The sequence below is a fragment of the Crinia signifera genome, chromosome 6 (genome assembly GCF_055691185.1).
Source record: "Crinia signifera chromosome 6, ASM5569118v1, whole genome shotgun sequence".
NCBI classification, from domain to species: domain Eukaryota; kingdom Metazoa; phylum Chordata; class Amphibia; order Anura; family Myobatrachidae; genus Crinia; species Crinia signifera.
Genome location: NC_139222.1, coordinates 207,301,713 through 207,319,708, shown reverse-complemented (window position 1 = coordinate 207,319,708; position 17,996 = coordinate 207,301,713). Strand labels below are relative to the sequence as shown.

General features: G+C 47.7%; 2 protein-coding genes across 2 annotated transcripts in view; one reads left to right on the top strand and one right to left on the bottom strand.

Moving 5' to 3' along the window:
- The window catches only part of ASPSCR1 (ASPSCR1 tether for SLC2A4, UBX domain containing), a 200,633-nt gene that overhangs the window by 55,444 nt on the left and 127,193 nt on the right, over positions 1-17,996 (top strand). The window lies entirely within an intron of this gene.
- CENPX (centromere protein X) lies at positions 1,065-17,878 on the bottom strand. Its single transcript, XM_083148691.1, has 5 exons — positions 17,753-17,878; positions 14,378-14,429; positions 3,185-3,238; positions 1,462-1,550; positions 1,065-1,383 (listed from the first exon to the last, which is right to left on the bottom strand). Exons 1-5 carry the CDS (start codon positions 17,795-17,797, stop codon positions 1,369-1,371), a joined length of 255 nt encoding a protein of 84 aa, XP_083004817.1. The 5' UTR covers positions 17,798-17,878; the 3' UTR covers positions 1,065-1,368.

The window sequence follows — 17,996 nt, the reverse complement described above, 5'->3', positions numbered from 1 at the left end:
GACCAGGGGTGGGCAATAAGCGCCCCTCCAGCTGTTGATAAACTACACATCCCAGCATGCCTTGTATCAATTTCAGCATGGCCAAATAGTAAAACTAAGGCAATGCATGCTGGGATGTGTAGTTTATCAACAGCTGGAGGGCTGCTTATTGCTCACCCCTGATCTAGACACTGTAGATTTATCAGAGTTGTTTCAGTCGCTTAAGTGTAATCTTAAGGGGTGTACACACGGGGAGATTTTGACTAGATTGTCAAAATCTCCCAGTTTTTCTCCTGCTTAATCAATATAGTCTAGCATAGATTATCTGTGCAGGCGAGGCAATTTTGACTAGATTATAGACTATCATTACTAATACAAAATCTCCAGTGCATCTAGCCAAAATTGTTTAGTCAATGGATATTAGCCAATATCTCACCATGTGTATGGGGGTTTACTCCCAGGGTTGTGGAACAAAAGAACAATGAATAATGTACAAGTGTTTTAACTGTTCTATTCCACAATTGTCCAAGTTCAGCTGGTCAGGGGAACCAGCCATGAAAGTCACAATCCTCTTTCTTATTGCAATTGGATTTTAAATGTGTGGGGGGTGGGGGAATAACATTATTGCACTGTCCAAATAATTCAGGTGGCTACATGAAAGAAAATGCTTTGTCTCCGAAATTCTTTCCCAGTTTAGTAATCAAATTGGTGACTGTTAGAAAATGACTTCTAGTTTTTTACTTTTGCTTAAGTGTTCAATATATAGTTAGGTTTTAATTAGACAGAAATTTGTCTGTAAATGTATTTTTTATTAATGAGCAGAAGAGGTTATGGTTATGCTACAACGGTACAATGAACTTTACAGCCACTTTTCTTACATACAGTATAGTGAATTCCTGTATTATACTGTCGCAGTCCTCCTCCCGGGGCAGTCGGTACAGGTGTCTGGCAGGGTAATAGTTACTGATTAGGAAACACTCCCCAGGCTTAGTGTCAATAAGGCAGTCACATGGATGACACCCCGCACCTCTCTAGAGATGATGCTTTTGGCAGCAGTCAAGATGAGCTGATGGAAAAGGCACAGACATGGTAATGGTGTGTTTATTAATAGTTCTAGGGTGATGATGGTGAAGCACTAGGAAAGGCCTCAAAATGAGTTTGTACATTTAATGGGATCCAGCGAATTCTAACATTAAAAAGTTCTTCCTTAATACTAATAATAAATAAAAGAGCTGCCATGCATGGACATTTGCTTGGCAAATGCTCCCAAGTCTGGGGCAATATTGCTTTGAAGGACATCTCTATCATCCCCCAAACGCCATCTTGGAAAAAGCAGCAGAAGTCAGGGTACAGCTGGTCAAAAGGTAGAATATTCCTCCAGAATTTCATCTAGAAGTCCAGCAACTGGAATGAGACGTGAAAGAATGTGAAGTGTTTGGTACCTCTCCTAATACATATTGCCCTGTATTTGCAAAGTCTTACCAACTGAGGAAGAATCTTCTCCACATGTTCTATGTCTACCACAGGCAAATCTTCAGACAGTGCCTGACGTGCTGCTCGGGCTGCTGCCTCTGCAAAGAATCAAAAACAAGTTCAATCAGTTCAGGGTTAGGGTACGTTACGTGCCCCTGTTGAGATTTTAGGCAGCCAGGATGCTGATGTTGGTATTCTGACCAATGGCATCGTAACTGCCAGTATCCAATACCCAAACATAAAAATATATAGCACACAGCTGGGGTATTTATCATGTGGCTCCGCAGTAAAGCAGTTCTGCTAGTTTTAGCATGCCAAAACTGTGGCAGTGCATAGTAGTATTTGTGACTACACAGCAGCTAGATGGCCAGAAGGATGCTAGAGAAGCTAGTTCCTTCTGGTGTACTTCTTTTTATGAGGTGGTCTGAACATAATATGGATATAGTTATTGTGGAGCAGCACAGTGCATTGTTTTCTATATGTCACTCTGCTGCCCTCTTCTGGAAAATGTATATTATGCCTGTTAAATTTACACAGCAGCTATGCAGTTAAGTTTAATACACTAAACCAGTGGTTTCCAACCTCCATCCTCAAGGCACATGAACAGTGCATGTTTAGTGCTATAAAGGCTTGAGCACAGTTATTTGATTAAATCTGTGCTGAAGCCTGGATATCTCTAAAACCTGCACTGTTGCTATGCCTTGAGGACAGAGGTTGGGAATTCCTGCCCTAGAGTATTAGATTGTTTGTTTTTCCCAAGAGCCACTAGAGCCAGAAAGGTTACAGAGAAATTCAGAAAAACTATTAGAATAAATTGTGCTCATATCATATGGAATATGCTGCGCTATATAAGAAACTGGAAATAAATAAATAATCTCTGTTTTGTTTCCCAAAGCTCCACCTAAAGCTGGGTACAATCCTAAAGATGTATATATCCAATCTTCAAGAAGAAAACTCATATGCTCCCAAATGCCAGACAACAGACAATACTCATTGAAATTGGTGAAATCCGATTGATTCAACGAATTTATCCAAACAATAGTTTTTGTCCATTTAATGGCATTTGAGAGAGAATGGCCAATTGTCATGTGCTCCTCTATATATGGGCAGGTAAATCTTTATTAGTGTATCCAGCTTTACAGCTACACTGATGATAGGATAAAGGTTGGATAAATAATTCAACATAATTAATCTCTCGACTCGGCTGACTTGTTACAGTTAGCAGGACACAAACCTGACAACATGAAAATGAGACCACAAAAAATACCAACTTTCTTTTTATGTGGCATTATTTCCGATATTTGTAAGTATTAGGAAATTGAATACATAAGAGATAAAGGCCATAATTCAGACCTGATTTAAAAGCACGTTTTTCTCAAATGGACAGAACCATGTCTGCAGGTGGGGCTGATCTAACATGTGCAGAGAGAATTAGATTTGGGTGGGGTGTGTTCAAACTGAAATCTAAATTGCAGTGTACAAATAAAGCAGCCAGTATTTATGCTGCACAGAAACAAAATAACCCAAACGTAACTCTCTCTGCACCTGTTACATCTGCCCCACCTGCAGTGCACATGGTTTTGCCCATTTGAGAAAAAAAAAAAAAAGTGCTTTGCGATCAAGTCTGAATTAGGCCCAGATACTGCAATATTAATCTAATGAATTTCTAATGGTACATTGAGCCTTTGGATGATCACCTGCTCCCTGCAAAAGGACTTCTGTGCAATCTTACCATGAACAAATACTTTTAGCAGCTCTGCTACAAGCAAAATAGCATCCGCACTGACTGAAACAAACAGAAAAAAATGCCTTGGGTTAGGAAACTGTATGCATCATACAGAACACACACATGTACTTATACTGTACCATCATAGGTTCATTTACATAAAAACCATTTGTCACATTGACAAAGTAAGATATACAATATGCCAGGGGTGTACACATATATACAAATTCTGGGAGCCAGCTAAGTAGTTTAGAAACCAGATCATACAGTCCACATGTACCTCTGTGTGTGTGTGTGTGTGTGTGTGTGTGTGTGTGTGTGTAGAGAAGGGGGTGGGAAAGGTACTGTTATTTATATAGTGTACACGTATTCCGCAGTAGGGTGGCCAATTGGATTTAGACTCAAAATGTCCAGGATTTCAATCCCAGAATTAAATACTGCACAGTGACACAGATGGGGTAGATAATGAACATGAAATGGTACTTGTGTAGGGGCGTGGCTTGGCCGAGCATGTGAACAGCAGCGTTCACACGGAGCTCCACCATTAATCCTTCCTAATCCTAAAATCCTGGGCCACCACTAGCCCTAAGAGCCTCCATACCTGTGTGGTATCCCCCCCTGGACCCTGCTGCCGCGATTCGGGAGTCCTCTGCAGCTGCGGGTACCTGTCGGTGGAAGGTCTGGTGCTCTGGCCGGCTCCCTCGTGCCCGCCGCCATCTTGGAAGACGGAGGAGGAGGGACGCTGCTCCCTGTGCTGTCTCCCCTCTGCAACCGCCGCGGCCCGGACAGAGGCTGCGTCCATCTGCCGCTGATTACCTCTCCGCCCGCCCCTGTGACTGCACGCCGTGGCCGGGTGCGCGGCTACACCCGCCGCCGCCGGCGTGATCGACAACCCTGCGACTGGGAGACCCGGCGCCCGGCACTGACGCAAGCTCGCGTGGCCTCGTCCCCCCCGCCCGGTACTAGACAACAGGAGGCGGCGGGCTGGACGCGGGGACCCGGCGCCTCCCAGCTTCAGATCCATCGGGAGGTGACGCCCCCCCCCCCCCCCTGGAGGCACAGCAGAAGGGGTGAGTCAGGCCGGTGTGTCCGGCAGGGAGTAATAGAAAGGCGCCACTCCATCCTATCTGCCTAGATACCCCCATCAGCTGCTGGGGCCACAGCCTGCTCCTCCACCACCCTCCAGCACCTGGGCTGCCTGCCCTGAGGACGCTGGGTGAGCGCTGAGGTCCCCTACCATCTGCTCACAATCTGTCTGCCAGCCCTGCACACACCAACTAGGTGCTGAACCCATAACCTGCCCATTCACCATTCCGCCCTTGAGACACCAACAGGGCATTGGAGACACGGCCTGCCCTTTCACCACCCCAGCCTCTCCATCACCACTCCTTCACTTAGCCCCCCTGATGGGTGAGGGCACTAACAGTGGGCCCCTCTGAAGCCCTGAGTGAGAGCTGCCAGCTCACGCGGTGCCACCACTCCCTCACTCTTTCTGGGACCCTGTAACTTAATACCAGTAATCCTAATAACTGCCCTTGGATGTAGTGACATTGTCCCTGGACACTGCTACTGTGAAATTGCCACCTGCTGCAGATGCCCCCTGAGGGACTGCCCTCTGTCTAAGTGACTTTGGCTCTCTGATATTGCACCATTCACTCCGGCCTGCGCTGGGAGATCTGCCTCCTACTCAGTGACTCTCTGCTCTCTGATATTGCACCATTCACTCCGGCCTGCGCTGGGAGATCTGCCTCCTACTCAGTGACTCTCTGCTCTCTGATATTGCACCATTCACTCCGGCCTGCGCTGGGAGATCTGCCTCCTACTCAGTGACTCTCTGCTCTCTGATATTGCATAAGTGCCACCCTCACCTGCTTTTACCCACACCAAAAGGGTCACCCTCTACCACTGTGATTTGAGTGCTCTCTGAATTTGCTGCTGGGACCCTACCACCCCTCACTGCTGACATCTGCTGGGAACTGGTGGGATAGCGTGCCTTTAAGATCTGTGTCACAGGCCTCGGGCCCATTACACCTTCAAACCTCTGCTCTGACCACACCGATACTCAGCCCCCTAGTGGGTACTGGTTATATCCGAGCTCTCAGTGGCCCTAAACATGGGAAAAACTGGGGGCGCAACTGCCGCGTCCAGGCTTGAGAAGTATGCCCGTGGCTCCCACCCCCCTCCCCCAGCGCAGTCTGCGCAATCCTCCAATTCCTCACAACCCTCGAATGAGGAGGAAGACTCCCCCCCTGCCGAAACCCCAGCCCAGTCCACCCAGCAAATCCTCATGGCTTTGGCAGCCACCGAGCAAAGAGTCATGGACAAAATGGGCCAGGTGCAATCTGATATTTCCCTTATCCGACATGATATGCAGAAGGTTCGTGAGAGGGTGGGGGAGGCTGAACACCGAATATTTGACTTAGAAGATGTGACTAACCCCCTAAAGGCAGCAGTGGCGGATCTCACCACGCAGATGGCATCGGTCAAGTCCAAAATGTCAGATATGGAGGGGCGCTTACGTCGCAACAACGTGCGCTTTGTTGGTCTCCCGGAAAGGGCGGAGGGCCCCTCCCCCGAGAAATTCCTCGAGAAATGGTTGCTAGAGACATTCTCCCCTGACGACTTCAGCCGACAGTTTACTGTTGAGAGAGCTCACCGTTTGCCCACTGGAGCCCCACCACCCGGGGCCCCGTCACGCACCTTCATTGCCCGTTTTCTACATTACAAGGACAGAGATGCTGTCCTCCGGCTGGCCCGAGAACGCGGCCCACTTAAGATCGACAACCAGGTGGTGGCGGCATATCCGGATTTTGCAGCTGACGTCCAGAAGACCAGGGCCCAATTTCTTCAGGTTAAGCGTAAACTACGGGACAGGCAGGTGCAATACTCTATGTTATTCCCGGCACGACTCCGCGTGGTGGCGGATGGCACCACTCATTTCTTCAACACACCCCAAGAGGCCGAGCAGTGGCTGGACCGCAGACCACGGCACCCGAACTGACATCCGTATCGTGAGCAAAATGATCCCAATATCCCACTGGTGGGACACCTAACCCTCTTTACTTTTCCTTTGTCTGGCTCTGTTGTTCTATAAATTTACCTGTTTAGCTCAGGATGTACTCCACAAAGGAGCTCAAAGTATGCTAGGAAATAGTTTCATTTTTTATAGTAGACCGTTAGTCTCTATACCCCTTAGTTAACACAGTTATTAGCCTAATTGGGCAAGTTTAGTTTTAACTGTTATTGGGATCCAAGTATATCTAATGTTTGGTAGGTATACCGGGTGGGATGGGATGTTGGGATTTTTTTTGATTTCTATGTCTTTGTCTGTCTTTTACTGTACTTTCTACTCTCTACTTTCCTTTTTGTCTATAAATGCAAGGTTGTGTAGGCTGACACGTTACCAAATTTCGATTGAATGTCTGTGCTGTGGCCGGGTTGATTTGAGGGTGAGGGACCGTGACTTTATCTCCACCAATTGTTTCTGGGACAGGTCGTGGGTGGGTGGGACCTTACTCCAGAGCAAGTGGCCGATATTTTGTATCCCCCCGCTTTGGCCGGAAATATGCGTGTCTGTCCTGTGTCCTGGTGATGGGCGCCCCCCCTCCTCCTTTTTCCCTGTCTCTTCTCTAACCTATGCCCCCCTCTAATACTGTAGCGGGCCTCCACATGGTCGGCTGGAACGTGCGGGGTCTCAACGACCGTATCAAACGCTCGCTGGTGCTGGCTGAGATCAAAAAGCATGGTGTGGATATAGCCTGTCTCTCAGAGACGCACTTGATGGGCACTAAAACGTTGTCGCTTAAGAAGCCCTGGGTGGGTCATATGTTCCATTCCACCTTTTCCAATAAAGCCAGAGGGGTTGCGATCCTAATTAAAAAAAACATCAATTTTCACCTCACCCATCATCAAATCGACCAATATGGCCGATATATCTTCCTTAGGGCACATATCAACCACACCACCATGAATATATTAGCAATATACATACCCCCTCCTTACAGTAACGATGTCCTCAGGAAGGCAGTGGCATTTATTGCCTCTTTCCCGCCGGCCCCCACGGCCTGCATAGGGGACTTCAATAACATCCTTGACAGGTCGCTTGACAGATGGTCGGCTGTGGGCCGCTCTCCCCCCCCCTCTGCTAAACTTACCACTGAACTGAACCTAACTGACGCCTGGAGACATAGACACCCCACTGACAGGCAGTATTCATGTTTCTCCCCGGGCCACCAGTCGTTTTCTAGAATTGATCTCGTGATGGTCTCCCCTGACCTGCTTCCCAAAATCCTTGCTGTGGAGTACCTCCAGAGGGGGATTTCGGACCACTCTCCCCTATCTGTCACACTGGACTTGATGCCCCCTCGCGGCGCTAGCACCTGGAGGCTCAACCCCTTTTGGCTCACTCTCCTTACTGATAATGGGGTGCTGGTGGGGGAGTGGTCCGGGTTCCACGAGGACAATGCTTCATGCAGGGACCCGGTTGTAAGACACGAGACGTTTAAAACAATCATCCGTGGCTCCTTCCTTAGGAGAATAGCAAACATTAAGCGGGCTGGGAGGGAGGAGGAGGTCAGGTTGGAGGAGGCGTGCTCACTGAGTGAGGCTGCGTACCTGCGATCTGGTCTCCCTGAAGATAGACTTAGGTGGGACGTCACACGTAAACTGTGGACTGACCACCTACTCGACAAATCTAAACGAAAACTCCTCTTTTCGGCCCATAACAGATACTCCCAATCTGATGTAGGAGGTAGCTATTTGTCGTATCTCGCTCGGGATGAAAGATCCTCCTGCTCCATACAAAAACTATGTGACCCTCAGGGGGAGGAACATTACACCACGCCGGAGATTGCTCAAATCTTCCTGGCCTTCTACTCCTCACTGTACTCATCCCGGGCGACATACACCTCACAACAGCTAGTTCAGTACCTCTCGGGGATCAATATACCTCACTTCTCTCAACAATCGGTTGCCCTGCTGGAGGCTGACATCACATCTGCTGAGATCGAGGCAGCCATAACCTCCTTCCCTAATAAAAAAGCTCCCGGTAGTGATGGCATACCGATAGAGATATATAAAAAATATAAAAAGACTACTTTGTCCCTTATCTCCTTCAACTATATGGGGAGCTGGGGGGAGTGGGTGTCTTGCCCCCGTCTATGGCAGAGGCAATTATTGTCGTGATCCCTAAGCCTGGGAAGGATCCTTCCCTCCCGGACTCTTATCGTCCCATATCTCTCCTTGCCACTGATGTAAAAATACTCGCTAAAATACTTGCAACCAGGCTCAATTTGGTGGTAACCTCAGTCATACACGAGGACCAATCTGGTTTCATGCCGGGCCGCTCCACCACTCGTAACCTTAGAAGATTATTCTGCCATTTACAAGGGGGCGGCGCGGACTGTTCGGAGGCAGTGGTGGTGTCCCTGGACGCTGCCAAGGCCTTCGACTCGGTGGAGTGGGACTATCTCTGGGAGGTCATGCGCAGGTTTGCCTTTGGTCCTAAATTTGTAAAGTGGGTGCAACTGCTGTATTCCTCACCGATGGCCCGTATTTCAGTCAATGGCTATGTGACGGAGGGGTTTCCACTGGGCAGGGGTACCAGGCAGGGCTGCCCATTATCACCGGCCCTGTTTGCCCTTGCCATTGAGCCCATGGCAATCATGCTTCGTGACTCCCCGCTGATCCGGGGCATCCCCCTGGGTGGTCGGGAAGATGTTGTCGCACTATACGCGGACGACACCCTCCTCTTTCTAAACGACGCTGCGGCCTCCCTGAAAGAGATGCTGCAGATAATACAATTATTCGGCACCTTTTCGGGACTCCTCATCAACTGGGGGAAATCCAGTATACTCCCCCTGTCCGGCGTGATACCGGACAGGCCACCAACTGCCTCTCCACTTCAGTGGGTCCTCAGGTTTAAATACCTGGGGGTCTGGGTAACCCCTACCATTACAGACTTTGTAGACCTCAACATACATGCGGTCACCAGGGAACTAAAGAATAAAATACACCAGTGGAAGAAACTCCCCCTGATAGTTATGGGCAGAATTAACCTTATCAAAATGTCTATTCTCCCTAAGTATCTATACCTACTCCAACACTCCCCGATCTACATTCCCAAGCGTGTATTCCTGGCCATCAACACGCTCCTTTCCTCCTTCATATGGGCAAACAGGCCTCCTAGGATAGCAATCAAGACCCTTACTAAGCCAAGGGTGGATGGGGGTCTGGGACTCCCCGATTTCAGGCTTTACTACTTTGCAGCCCAACTGGCACATATATCAGACTGGATAATGGGGAGATCAGGCCCTACCTTTGAGGGCACCTTTGCCGAGTGTGTAGGGTCCCGCCTTCCCCCCCTTCAGTTTCTTCTTTCCTCCCCCTTTAAGCCTACTCTGTCCCCTCTCTTCAGGCAGGCGCTACTCATCTGGCGCCAATCCCACAAAATATGTGGCTGGGATGGGGTGGATGGGGAGACTCCCCTATGGTTCAACAGGTCGTACCCAGAGTTCAAACAGCTCTCCTCTGATGGTTTCTGGTTGAGGGCAGGCCTCACATCAATCTCACAGCTCTTTTCCACAGGCACCATTAAAACATTCCAACAAATTTCAGAGGAGCTCCAGATTTCCAATAGATCTTTTTACAGATACTTACAACTCAGACATGCGGCCCGGACTCAGTTCGGTGACTCCCCCCCCTCTACCTCCGACTCCCCAATTAAAAGTCTCCTCCAGTCCCTGGCCACCACAAAGCAAGTCTCCACCATTTATAAATGCATTATCAGCCAAACAGACACTAATAGCCTTGACCACCTTAAAGCTAAATGGGAGCTCAGTATTGGGGAACTTGATGGGGAACAGTGGACCGAGATTCTAGACTCAGTCAGGTACGCTACCCCCTGTTTGAAATACCAGCAAGTGTCATTCTATATACTACATAGAGCCTATAGATCCCCACTCTCCATGCTGCGAGCGGGGCTTAGACCGGATGACGCCTGCCCCAGATGCGCGGCACCTGGCGCCGACTTCTGGCACATGTTATGGTCTTGCCCGGCGATTTTGGCCTTCTGGGAGGTGGTCTGGGCAGATGTACTCCTCACTGAGCCGTCTCTCCCTTCCTTCGACTCTAAATACTGTATGTTTGCTTTGGGAATACAGGAGTCTCACTCGCCCCCAGTTTATAAATATGTCCTCTGCCTTACTGCCCTCGCTAAGGTGCTCATAGCCAGGAAATGGTTTGACGTGTCATGCCCGAATATTTACCACTGGAGGGCGCTTGTCAATGAAGTTGTGGGCCATGAGAGGTTTACCTACAGGTCGAGGGGCTCGCTCGTTCCCTATGCTGCCAAGTGGGATAGATGGACCTCCTCTAGGCTGGCCCTGCCCGCCGACCCCACGACATAAACAAACAGCTCGTTGATCATCCACGGGGGAGGTCCTGATGGTCCCCGCCCCCCCCCCCCCCTCCCTTTGCACCATGACCCGTGTCGCGGCATCCTCCTCTGCATTAGCACAATAAGAATGCCCCCCCGTCTGGGGCGCGTGATAAATATACCCTGCTGCCCTCACAGCGGTTGGCGTGCTACTTGCCTACACAACTATATCTTCTAGGCAAACCTATTTTATTGTATTTTTCTTTTTGTAATCTCTCTTATTTTCTTTCTCTTTTTTCCTCTTTCTACTTCTTTTCTATTTGTTGGTGGGAGGGGAGATGGTACTCAAAGCGTGAGTACCGGGATAGTTTATTAGGGGAAAAAATCTATTTGACAATTTCATATGTACATCTGTGCTACCATTGAACATTTCTCGATATTACCTATGGATGCTTAACCTTGCCACAAAGAACACTCAGAGACTGATTTATGTCGAAATGTTGGCAAGTGTTTTATTGTTTTTGCTGTCCATACATGTATAAACGGATGCAATTTAAAAATGACAATACTGTTTGCTAACTGTACAGATGTACATCCACTTTTATTTGTTTCAATAAAAACTTACCCAAATTAAAAAAAAGAAATGGTACTTGTGTAGTTTCACGGCACCAGCATGGCGCCGTGCTACTTCCGGGTTCTACGCTCGCCACAAACTATGTTAAAAAAAGTAACTTAACTCCATGCCAACATGGATAGTTCATACCTCCACTATCCATGTTGGCATGGAGTTGATTTTAAATAGCGTAGCGAGCCACCGAGCCCGCATACTGGTGCCGTGAAACTACACAAGTACCCATGAAATAGAAGGTTAGGATGAGAGTTGGCTTGACTTGGTGATGAAGTGGGTCTTGAGAGGCCATTTGAAGTTTTGTAAAGTGGTGGAGAGTCTGAGGGGAGAGGTAGAGTGTTCTAGAGAAAGGGGGAAGTGTGAGCAAAATCTTGGAGGCAGGAGAGGTGTCATGCATTGGTGGAGTAAAGAGGAAGGGCGGGAGTGTAAAGGGACATAAGGGGGGTTATTCTTGGTCACTCCTACTGGCAAATTCCTTCTTAGATGGACAAAACCATGTGCACTGCAGGTGGGGTAGATGTTACTTGTGCAGAGAGAGTTAGATTTGGGTGGGGTTTTACTTCAAAGTGAGATCTATATTGCAGTGTAAAAATAAAGCAGCCAGTATTTTCCCTGAATAGAAACAAAATAACTCACACAAATGTAATTCTCTCTGCACATTTTCCATCTACCCCCCTGCAGTGCACATGGTTTTGTCCATCTAAGAAGGAATTTGCCAGAAGGAGAGAACCAGAATAACCCTCAAGGTCAGAGATGTAAATGGATAAGAGCTTTAATAAGGTGGCCATACACACACAAATTTATCTTCAGATCTGGCTGGTTGGAACAAAAACATGGTTATGGAAAAGAAAAAATGACAGTTGACCATTTGCTTGGAAATGCTGGAAAACTGCCAAACTGTCACTCATCCATAACCATGTTTTTGTTCCAACCAGCCAGATCTGAAGATAAATCTTACTAGTGTATGGGCACCTTAAGTGTGAGAGGCTTGAATTGAATTCCGAAAAGGAAGCCAAAGAGGATGCGGTTATATGGTCAACAGTAAAAAAAAATCATTAGGTTGAAAACTAATGGTAAACAGGCCAAAGGTCAACACACTAAAAAAGGACAACATGCGTGTTTCTCGCTTTTTATAAAAAGGACTTTTTCATACTTTACCATCCCAATGGACAGGGAGGGAAAATATCCTTGCCCAAAGCAGTGGCACACTTATACGGTGTCCATGTCCATATTTGTTGAAATATACACTGAAAATTTTAAGAAAAAAGACCCTCATGTTGACCTTCGGCCTGTCAACCAAGAGTGATCGACCTAATGACTGTCGTTCTTTTTACTGACGACAAGTTGATCCATACCCAGCCAATGTAGAAATGGATGTAGTATGTTTGGTGATGAAGATGAGCTGGGCAGCAGCACTGAGGATAGATTAAAGAGAGAGGTTTTTCATGGGTACTTGGCCAGTCCCTGCGTCTGTGGAACTTCAGGTTTATAAAAGTGGAGAGGTTATCCATAACCACTAATAAGATTCTACTGTTTTTTTTTGTTTTTATCTAGCACCCACTAGAAGATAAGCTAAAATCTGATTGGTCAACATTTCTTTAAACCTTAACTTTTATAAATATACCCACTATAATAGCAGGCCCTGGACATAACAATTCACTGGGGCCCCTACACCCTCATTCATGGGGAGCAATTATTAAAAAGAAAAAAATAATTCCATGCCCCTGCTGCATCGTCTCTACACATGCTTCCATCAAATCCAAGCAGTATGACCACACTAGTCGGCTGGGAGAGATGACTCCTGCTGCTCACTGCTAAGCAGCAGGCAGAGATGAATTGAGAGGGTTGGCCAAAGTGGAGCTAAGGCCAGCTCACCCCAGCTGCTACACCGAGCAACACCACCACTCCCACATCCTGGATTCCATATGCCTGAGTGGCAGTTAAAGGCACTGTCAGTGTTACCCAGAGGAGAGCAGCCACCAGAATCCTGCAGTTATCCACAACTCCCCATCCTCTCTAAAACCAGCTCTCTTCTTCCCAGCAAGATAATTAGTCCGCCCTGCCCCCCCCCTTGTGTCCTTAGGATAATGTATATCTTGTTCAGCTCAAATCTGTTATGCTTCCATTCTCTTTCCCAACCAGAGGACCAGGTGCGCCCCATCCTCATGGTAAATGAAAGTGGTGAGGTGGTTTAGTGTAATACGGCATGTTGAGCAAAGTAGCTTAGTGATGTAATGCAGTGTGTAGGGGTATGCACAGGGCCGGCTCTACCACTAGGCAGCTGCCTAGGGTGCCAGGATCTAGGGGGGCGCCACCAAGTCTGCCTATCAAAAAATAAAGGATGTCTGTGAGGATCCTTGTTGTACTTAATGCAGGCGGTTGCTGTGGAACCTGTACGACCTCACCTCCATACTTTCTCTTGAGGCATACTTCCCTCTCTTCCTGTACTCTGTTGTGTGTGGCAAAGGGGAGGATGCTGGGGGCCTCCAGAGAAAGCAAGAGTCTTGCCCACCTACCTGGGGGCTGGTAGGACCACTCAATTTTGGAAGGCTTCCTGCCATTCCAGAATGTTAAGCAAGTATGCATGAAGGGGTTGGAACATAGTTATTGGTGGCAGTATGGGAAGGGGGGGGCGGTAGTAGGTTGAAGTTTGCCTAGGGTGCTGAGAAGCCTTCCACCGTCCCTGGGTATGCAGCGTAGTGATGTGTGCTGCTCATAGGGGATGTAGTATAGTGATTCAGCGCATAGTGGGATGTAGAAATGTAGCATAGTGATTAAGTACGGCGCATAAGGGTATGTCGCGTATTACAACATGTAGGGGGATGCAGCATATTGTATTGTAGAGTGTAGGGGGTATGTAACAGTGCTGTAGTGCAGAGTTTAGGGGATGTAGCGTAGTAATGTAGTGCAGCACATAGGGGGATGTAGCATAGTGATTTCATGCTGCGTGTAAGGGTATGCAGCGTATTGTATTGCAGATTGTAGGGGGATGTAACAGTGTTGTAGTGCAGCATTTAGGGATGTAGTGTAGCGATGTAGTGCAGCGCATAGGGGGATGTTGTGTAGACTACAGTGTAGGGGGATGTAGAGTAGTGATGAAGTGGAAGTTGTTTTTTGCACTCCAGTCTTAAGATAAGGATAGAAGCGTGCACTCAGTTTCAGTCACCCATCGTTAGAGACATTTAGGACTATTTACCTTTGACTTTGTCTTCTCCCAGGTGCATATGCAGCAGTTTAGAGATGATTTCCTGTAATCAATATAAAATTAATAATTTATCAGTCTGCTTATAACAAAAACATTTTACGATACTCCTGACAGACATATAGTTTTGGAAAATGTCATGTTGACATCACAGCCTGATACCCTATTTGCAGCTCTTAAACGGTAATTTGACGTTTTTTTGCCTTATTAAACGGGTAGAGCTGCAGTGGGAATGCGCCAGGTTGCTGCACCCGTTTTTTTTTAAACGGGTAAAAAGCAGAGTTTTACCCGTTTAAAAGCCACTTTTTCGGCAGTGGGAAAGGGGTACCCCTTTTACCTGTTAAAAAAAAATGGCATGGGCTGGTATAAGGAAGGAAAAAAAAAAATAAAAAAAAAATAAAAATCAGGAAACCCGACAAATAGGGCTTCGCTGATTTTTTTTTAAAACCAGCCCCAGGCTCCAGGTCTTGTTCCCAAAATACAGGGGACAAAATGACTAGGGGTCCCCTGTATTTTAAGAACCAGCCCCGGGCAAAACTAGCCAGCAGGGTAATGTCACAGCCGGGGGACACTTATTAGTGAAGGTCCCGCGGCCGAAACATTCATCCCTACTAACCAGTCAGCCTGGCCAGCCCCCCCCCCCCCCAATTAAGGGGTCCCCCTCCAGGACTTACCTGACCAGGCTGAAGCCTGGTGCTGTCCCCGGTGACCCTGTGCGATGGTCACCGGGCTGATTTCAGTGTAAAAAAAATAGAATAAACTATTGTCTTTTACTGTGGAACTATGAGTCCCAGCAAGCCTCCCCCCGCATGCTGGGACTTGGAGAACCACAAGTCCCAGCATGCGAGGCATTAAAGGGCCCGCTGGCACTTGTAGTTCTACAGTAAAAGAAATAGTTAAATAAACACACACTGACAACACAGAAAAATAAAAGTTTAATACATACATTACACAAACACACTGATACTTACCTATCTTGAGCCCGTAGGTAGGTCCCTGGGTCTGGGGTCCGGGGCTCCAGGGCTGAAGAGTCCGGGGTCCTGGATACAAAGAAATCCATAGGGGACCTGTGGAAGGAAATCCTACTCACCAGGTCCTCTGGTGAAGATCCCATCATCTTCTCTGTCTCCGCATCAGCCGCCGGTACCCCGCTCACATACTGAGAGGCGCAGAGATGTTTCATCTTCCATGCCTCTCATACGAATGATTCTATTGGTTGCCTAGCGGCCAATCAGAAGCTGAGAAATTCCTCTGGCTCACACAAGGGGCCACTGGGGGCCCTTTGTGGGGGCAGGCAGGGAGACATACAGTCAATGGGGGCAGAGTGGGGGACATACAGTGAAGGAGGGGCAGGCTGGGGGACCTACTGTAAATGGCAGTCATACAGTGAAGGAGGAGCAGGCTGAGGGACATACAGTACAGTGAATGGGGCAGATTGGGGGACATACAGTGAAGGAGGGACAGGCTTGGGGACATACAGTGAATGGAGGCAGCGATGGACATTCGGAGAAGGGGGACAGAGTGGGGGACATGCAGTGAAAGGGCAGGCTTGGGGACATACAGTGAATGGAGGCAATGATGGATATTTGGAGAAGGGGGGCAGGCTGGGGGACAGAGTGGGTGCAGAGTGGGGGACATGCAGTCAATGGGGGCAGGCTGGGGGGAATACAGAGAAGGAGTGGACAGGCTGGGGAATATACAGTGAAGGGGCAGGCTGGGGGACCATTCTGATGTGATTTATGGTTCAAAAAATGTCAGGCTGAATGGTCGGCCCCTACACGTTTTCACCTCACCAAATCTGGCCCTCATCGCAAAAAGTTTGGACACCCCTGATCTATGTGCTCACAAAAAATGGGCATGAGGACTTGGTCATGCCTGAGTTCTGAATATTAAATAACGAGACAGTATTTTTTTATGGGTTGGGATCGTTTGGCCTACCGTATGTTGGTCGACATGGGTCAAGATTAACAGGACATTAGGTCGACAGTCTAAAGGTCGACATGGGGTTTTTCACCCGAATGTCGGCACAGTCGTCGTGGACACAGTTTGAAGTGCACCGCATCCCTTCGCTTTGCTCGCAATGCTTCGGGCACGGTACCTCGCTGCGCTCTGCACACTATTTTATTCTCCCACAACGCTCTATAGTGGGTGGTAGGGCATGAAATACCGCCTGTCGGCTCAAGAAACAGTGAAAAACCCCATGTTGACATTTTGACTGAACGACCTAGACCCATGTCGACCAACATACTGTAGACCAAATGGCCGTATCCCTTTTTAATTAGGCCAATAAGCATTTTTCAATCTCAATTCAAGTAATGGAAGGATTATGAGGTGCATATTTGCGGAGTCACGTGGAATTTAATTTTATATCAAAATGCATGCAGATATATTGGGCAGAATTCAATTGTTTTGGGAGCATTTTTAGTTATCACACTCAATGGGGTCGATCCTATTAGGCGCAGATGATTCGCGCTAGCGAATCATCACAGCAGCACTTTACGGCTGACAATTTGTTTAAAAGTGTTCGCACCTCCATAGGGGTTTGAGCAATTTTAAGTGAATTCGTCCCAGCAAAGGGTGTGAGATCGGCTTAACTAGGATGCCGTTTTCAGTGTTTAAATGGCATCTTAACAGCACCACGCACCCTTCTGCGCTAATAGGATCGACCCCAATGAGTCAAGGTTTAGCCCTGTAAAGGGACTAAACTAATGAGCGCAAACAGAAGAGTGCGGTTTGGACACCCAAAAAAGCTGACTTTTCTCACGTTTCAGCATCAAGGGGGTTTGAGTAGAAATGTGTCTGCTGCAGTGAATGGGTTTCTAAATGGAGTGACAAATGAATAGCTCCGATAGACACACACATTAGTTTAGACACCTTAAATATCAATAGAATTCTAACAATTATGCATGGATCAAACTTATTAGTGAGAAATTTGATCTGCTCTTTTAACGGTTAGAACGCTGTATACTGTATGTGGCCCCTGAAGTGGTTCAGGTTGCCCATCATGGAAGTACAGGTACGTGGTACCCCCTAAGGCTGAGTGATAGAGGCTACCTGTCTGGTGGAGGACTACAAGCCCCAACATGATTTGACATAGTACGCTGTGAGAAAGCACTGCTCCCTGCATAGACTGGAAACAAGAGTTACAGCTTCCAGTTATACTTATACTAATAAAGTCAATTAAATTGAATATGTAACAGTATACTCACAATTAAATCTAGTAACTATTACGCCCCCTTCTGGGAGGCCATTGGAAAAGCATAAGTAGTAATCAATACACTGCCCCTCCCCAAACCACGGTAAGGGTACAAAGAGTACCCTCTCCCAGATCTATGAAAGATAGAGAAAAAGTGATAGAGTACTACTCGCCTTGCGGAACCCCACAGACTCCTCTTCCCGCTCCATCACTACCATCTGCCGCCAAGCGCAGAAATATCTCCGTTTACTCCCACCTTCCACCAGTAGATGGCGCTGGTCAGAGATCTGATTGGAGGATAGGACTACCCGCCAGGGAGTTCTAGCTAAACTGCCCAATCCCAGAGCCCAAATCCCTTACTACAAGAGTGAAAAAACATACCACATGTGTGTCTCCCGCTCCTGCCCTGTCATTGCT

Bases quoted from the DNA above. Each gene is read 5' to 3' on its own strand.
- CENPX (XM_083148691.1), bottom strand. From the start codon at position 17,797: ATGGTAGTGATGGAGCGGGAAGAGGAGTCTGTGGGGTTCCGCAAG. The intron at 14,430-17,752 runs GCGAGTAGTACT...TATTGATTACAG, and splicing joins AGTCTGTGGGGTTCCGCAAG to GAAATCATCTCTAAACTGCT. The intron at 1,551-3,184 runs GTAAGATTGCAC...GATTCTTTGCAG, and splicing joins GCTAAAAGTATTTGTTCATG to AGGCAGCAGCCCGAGCAGCA.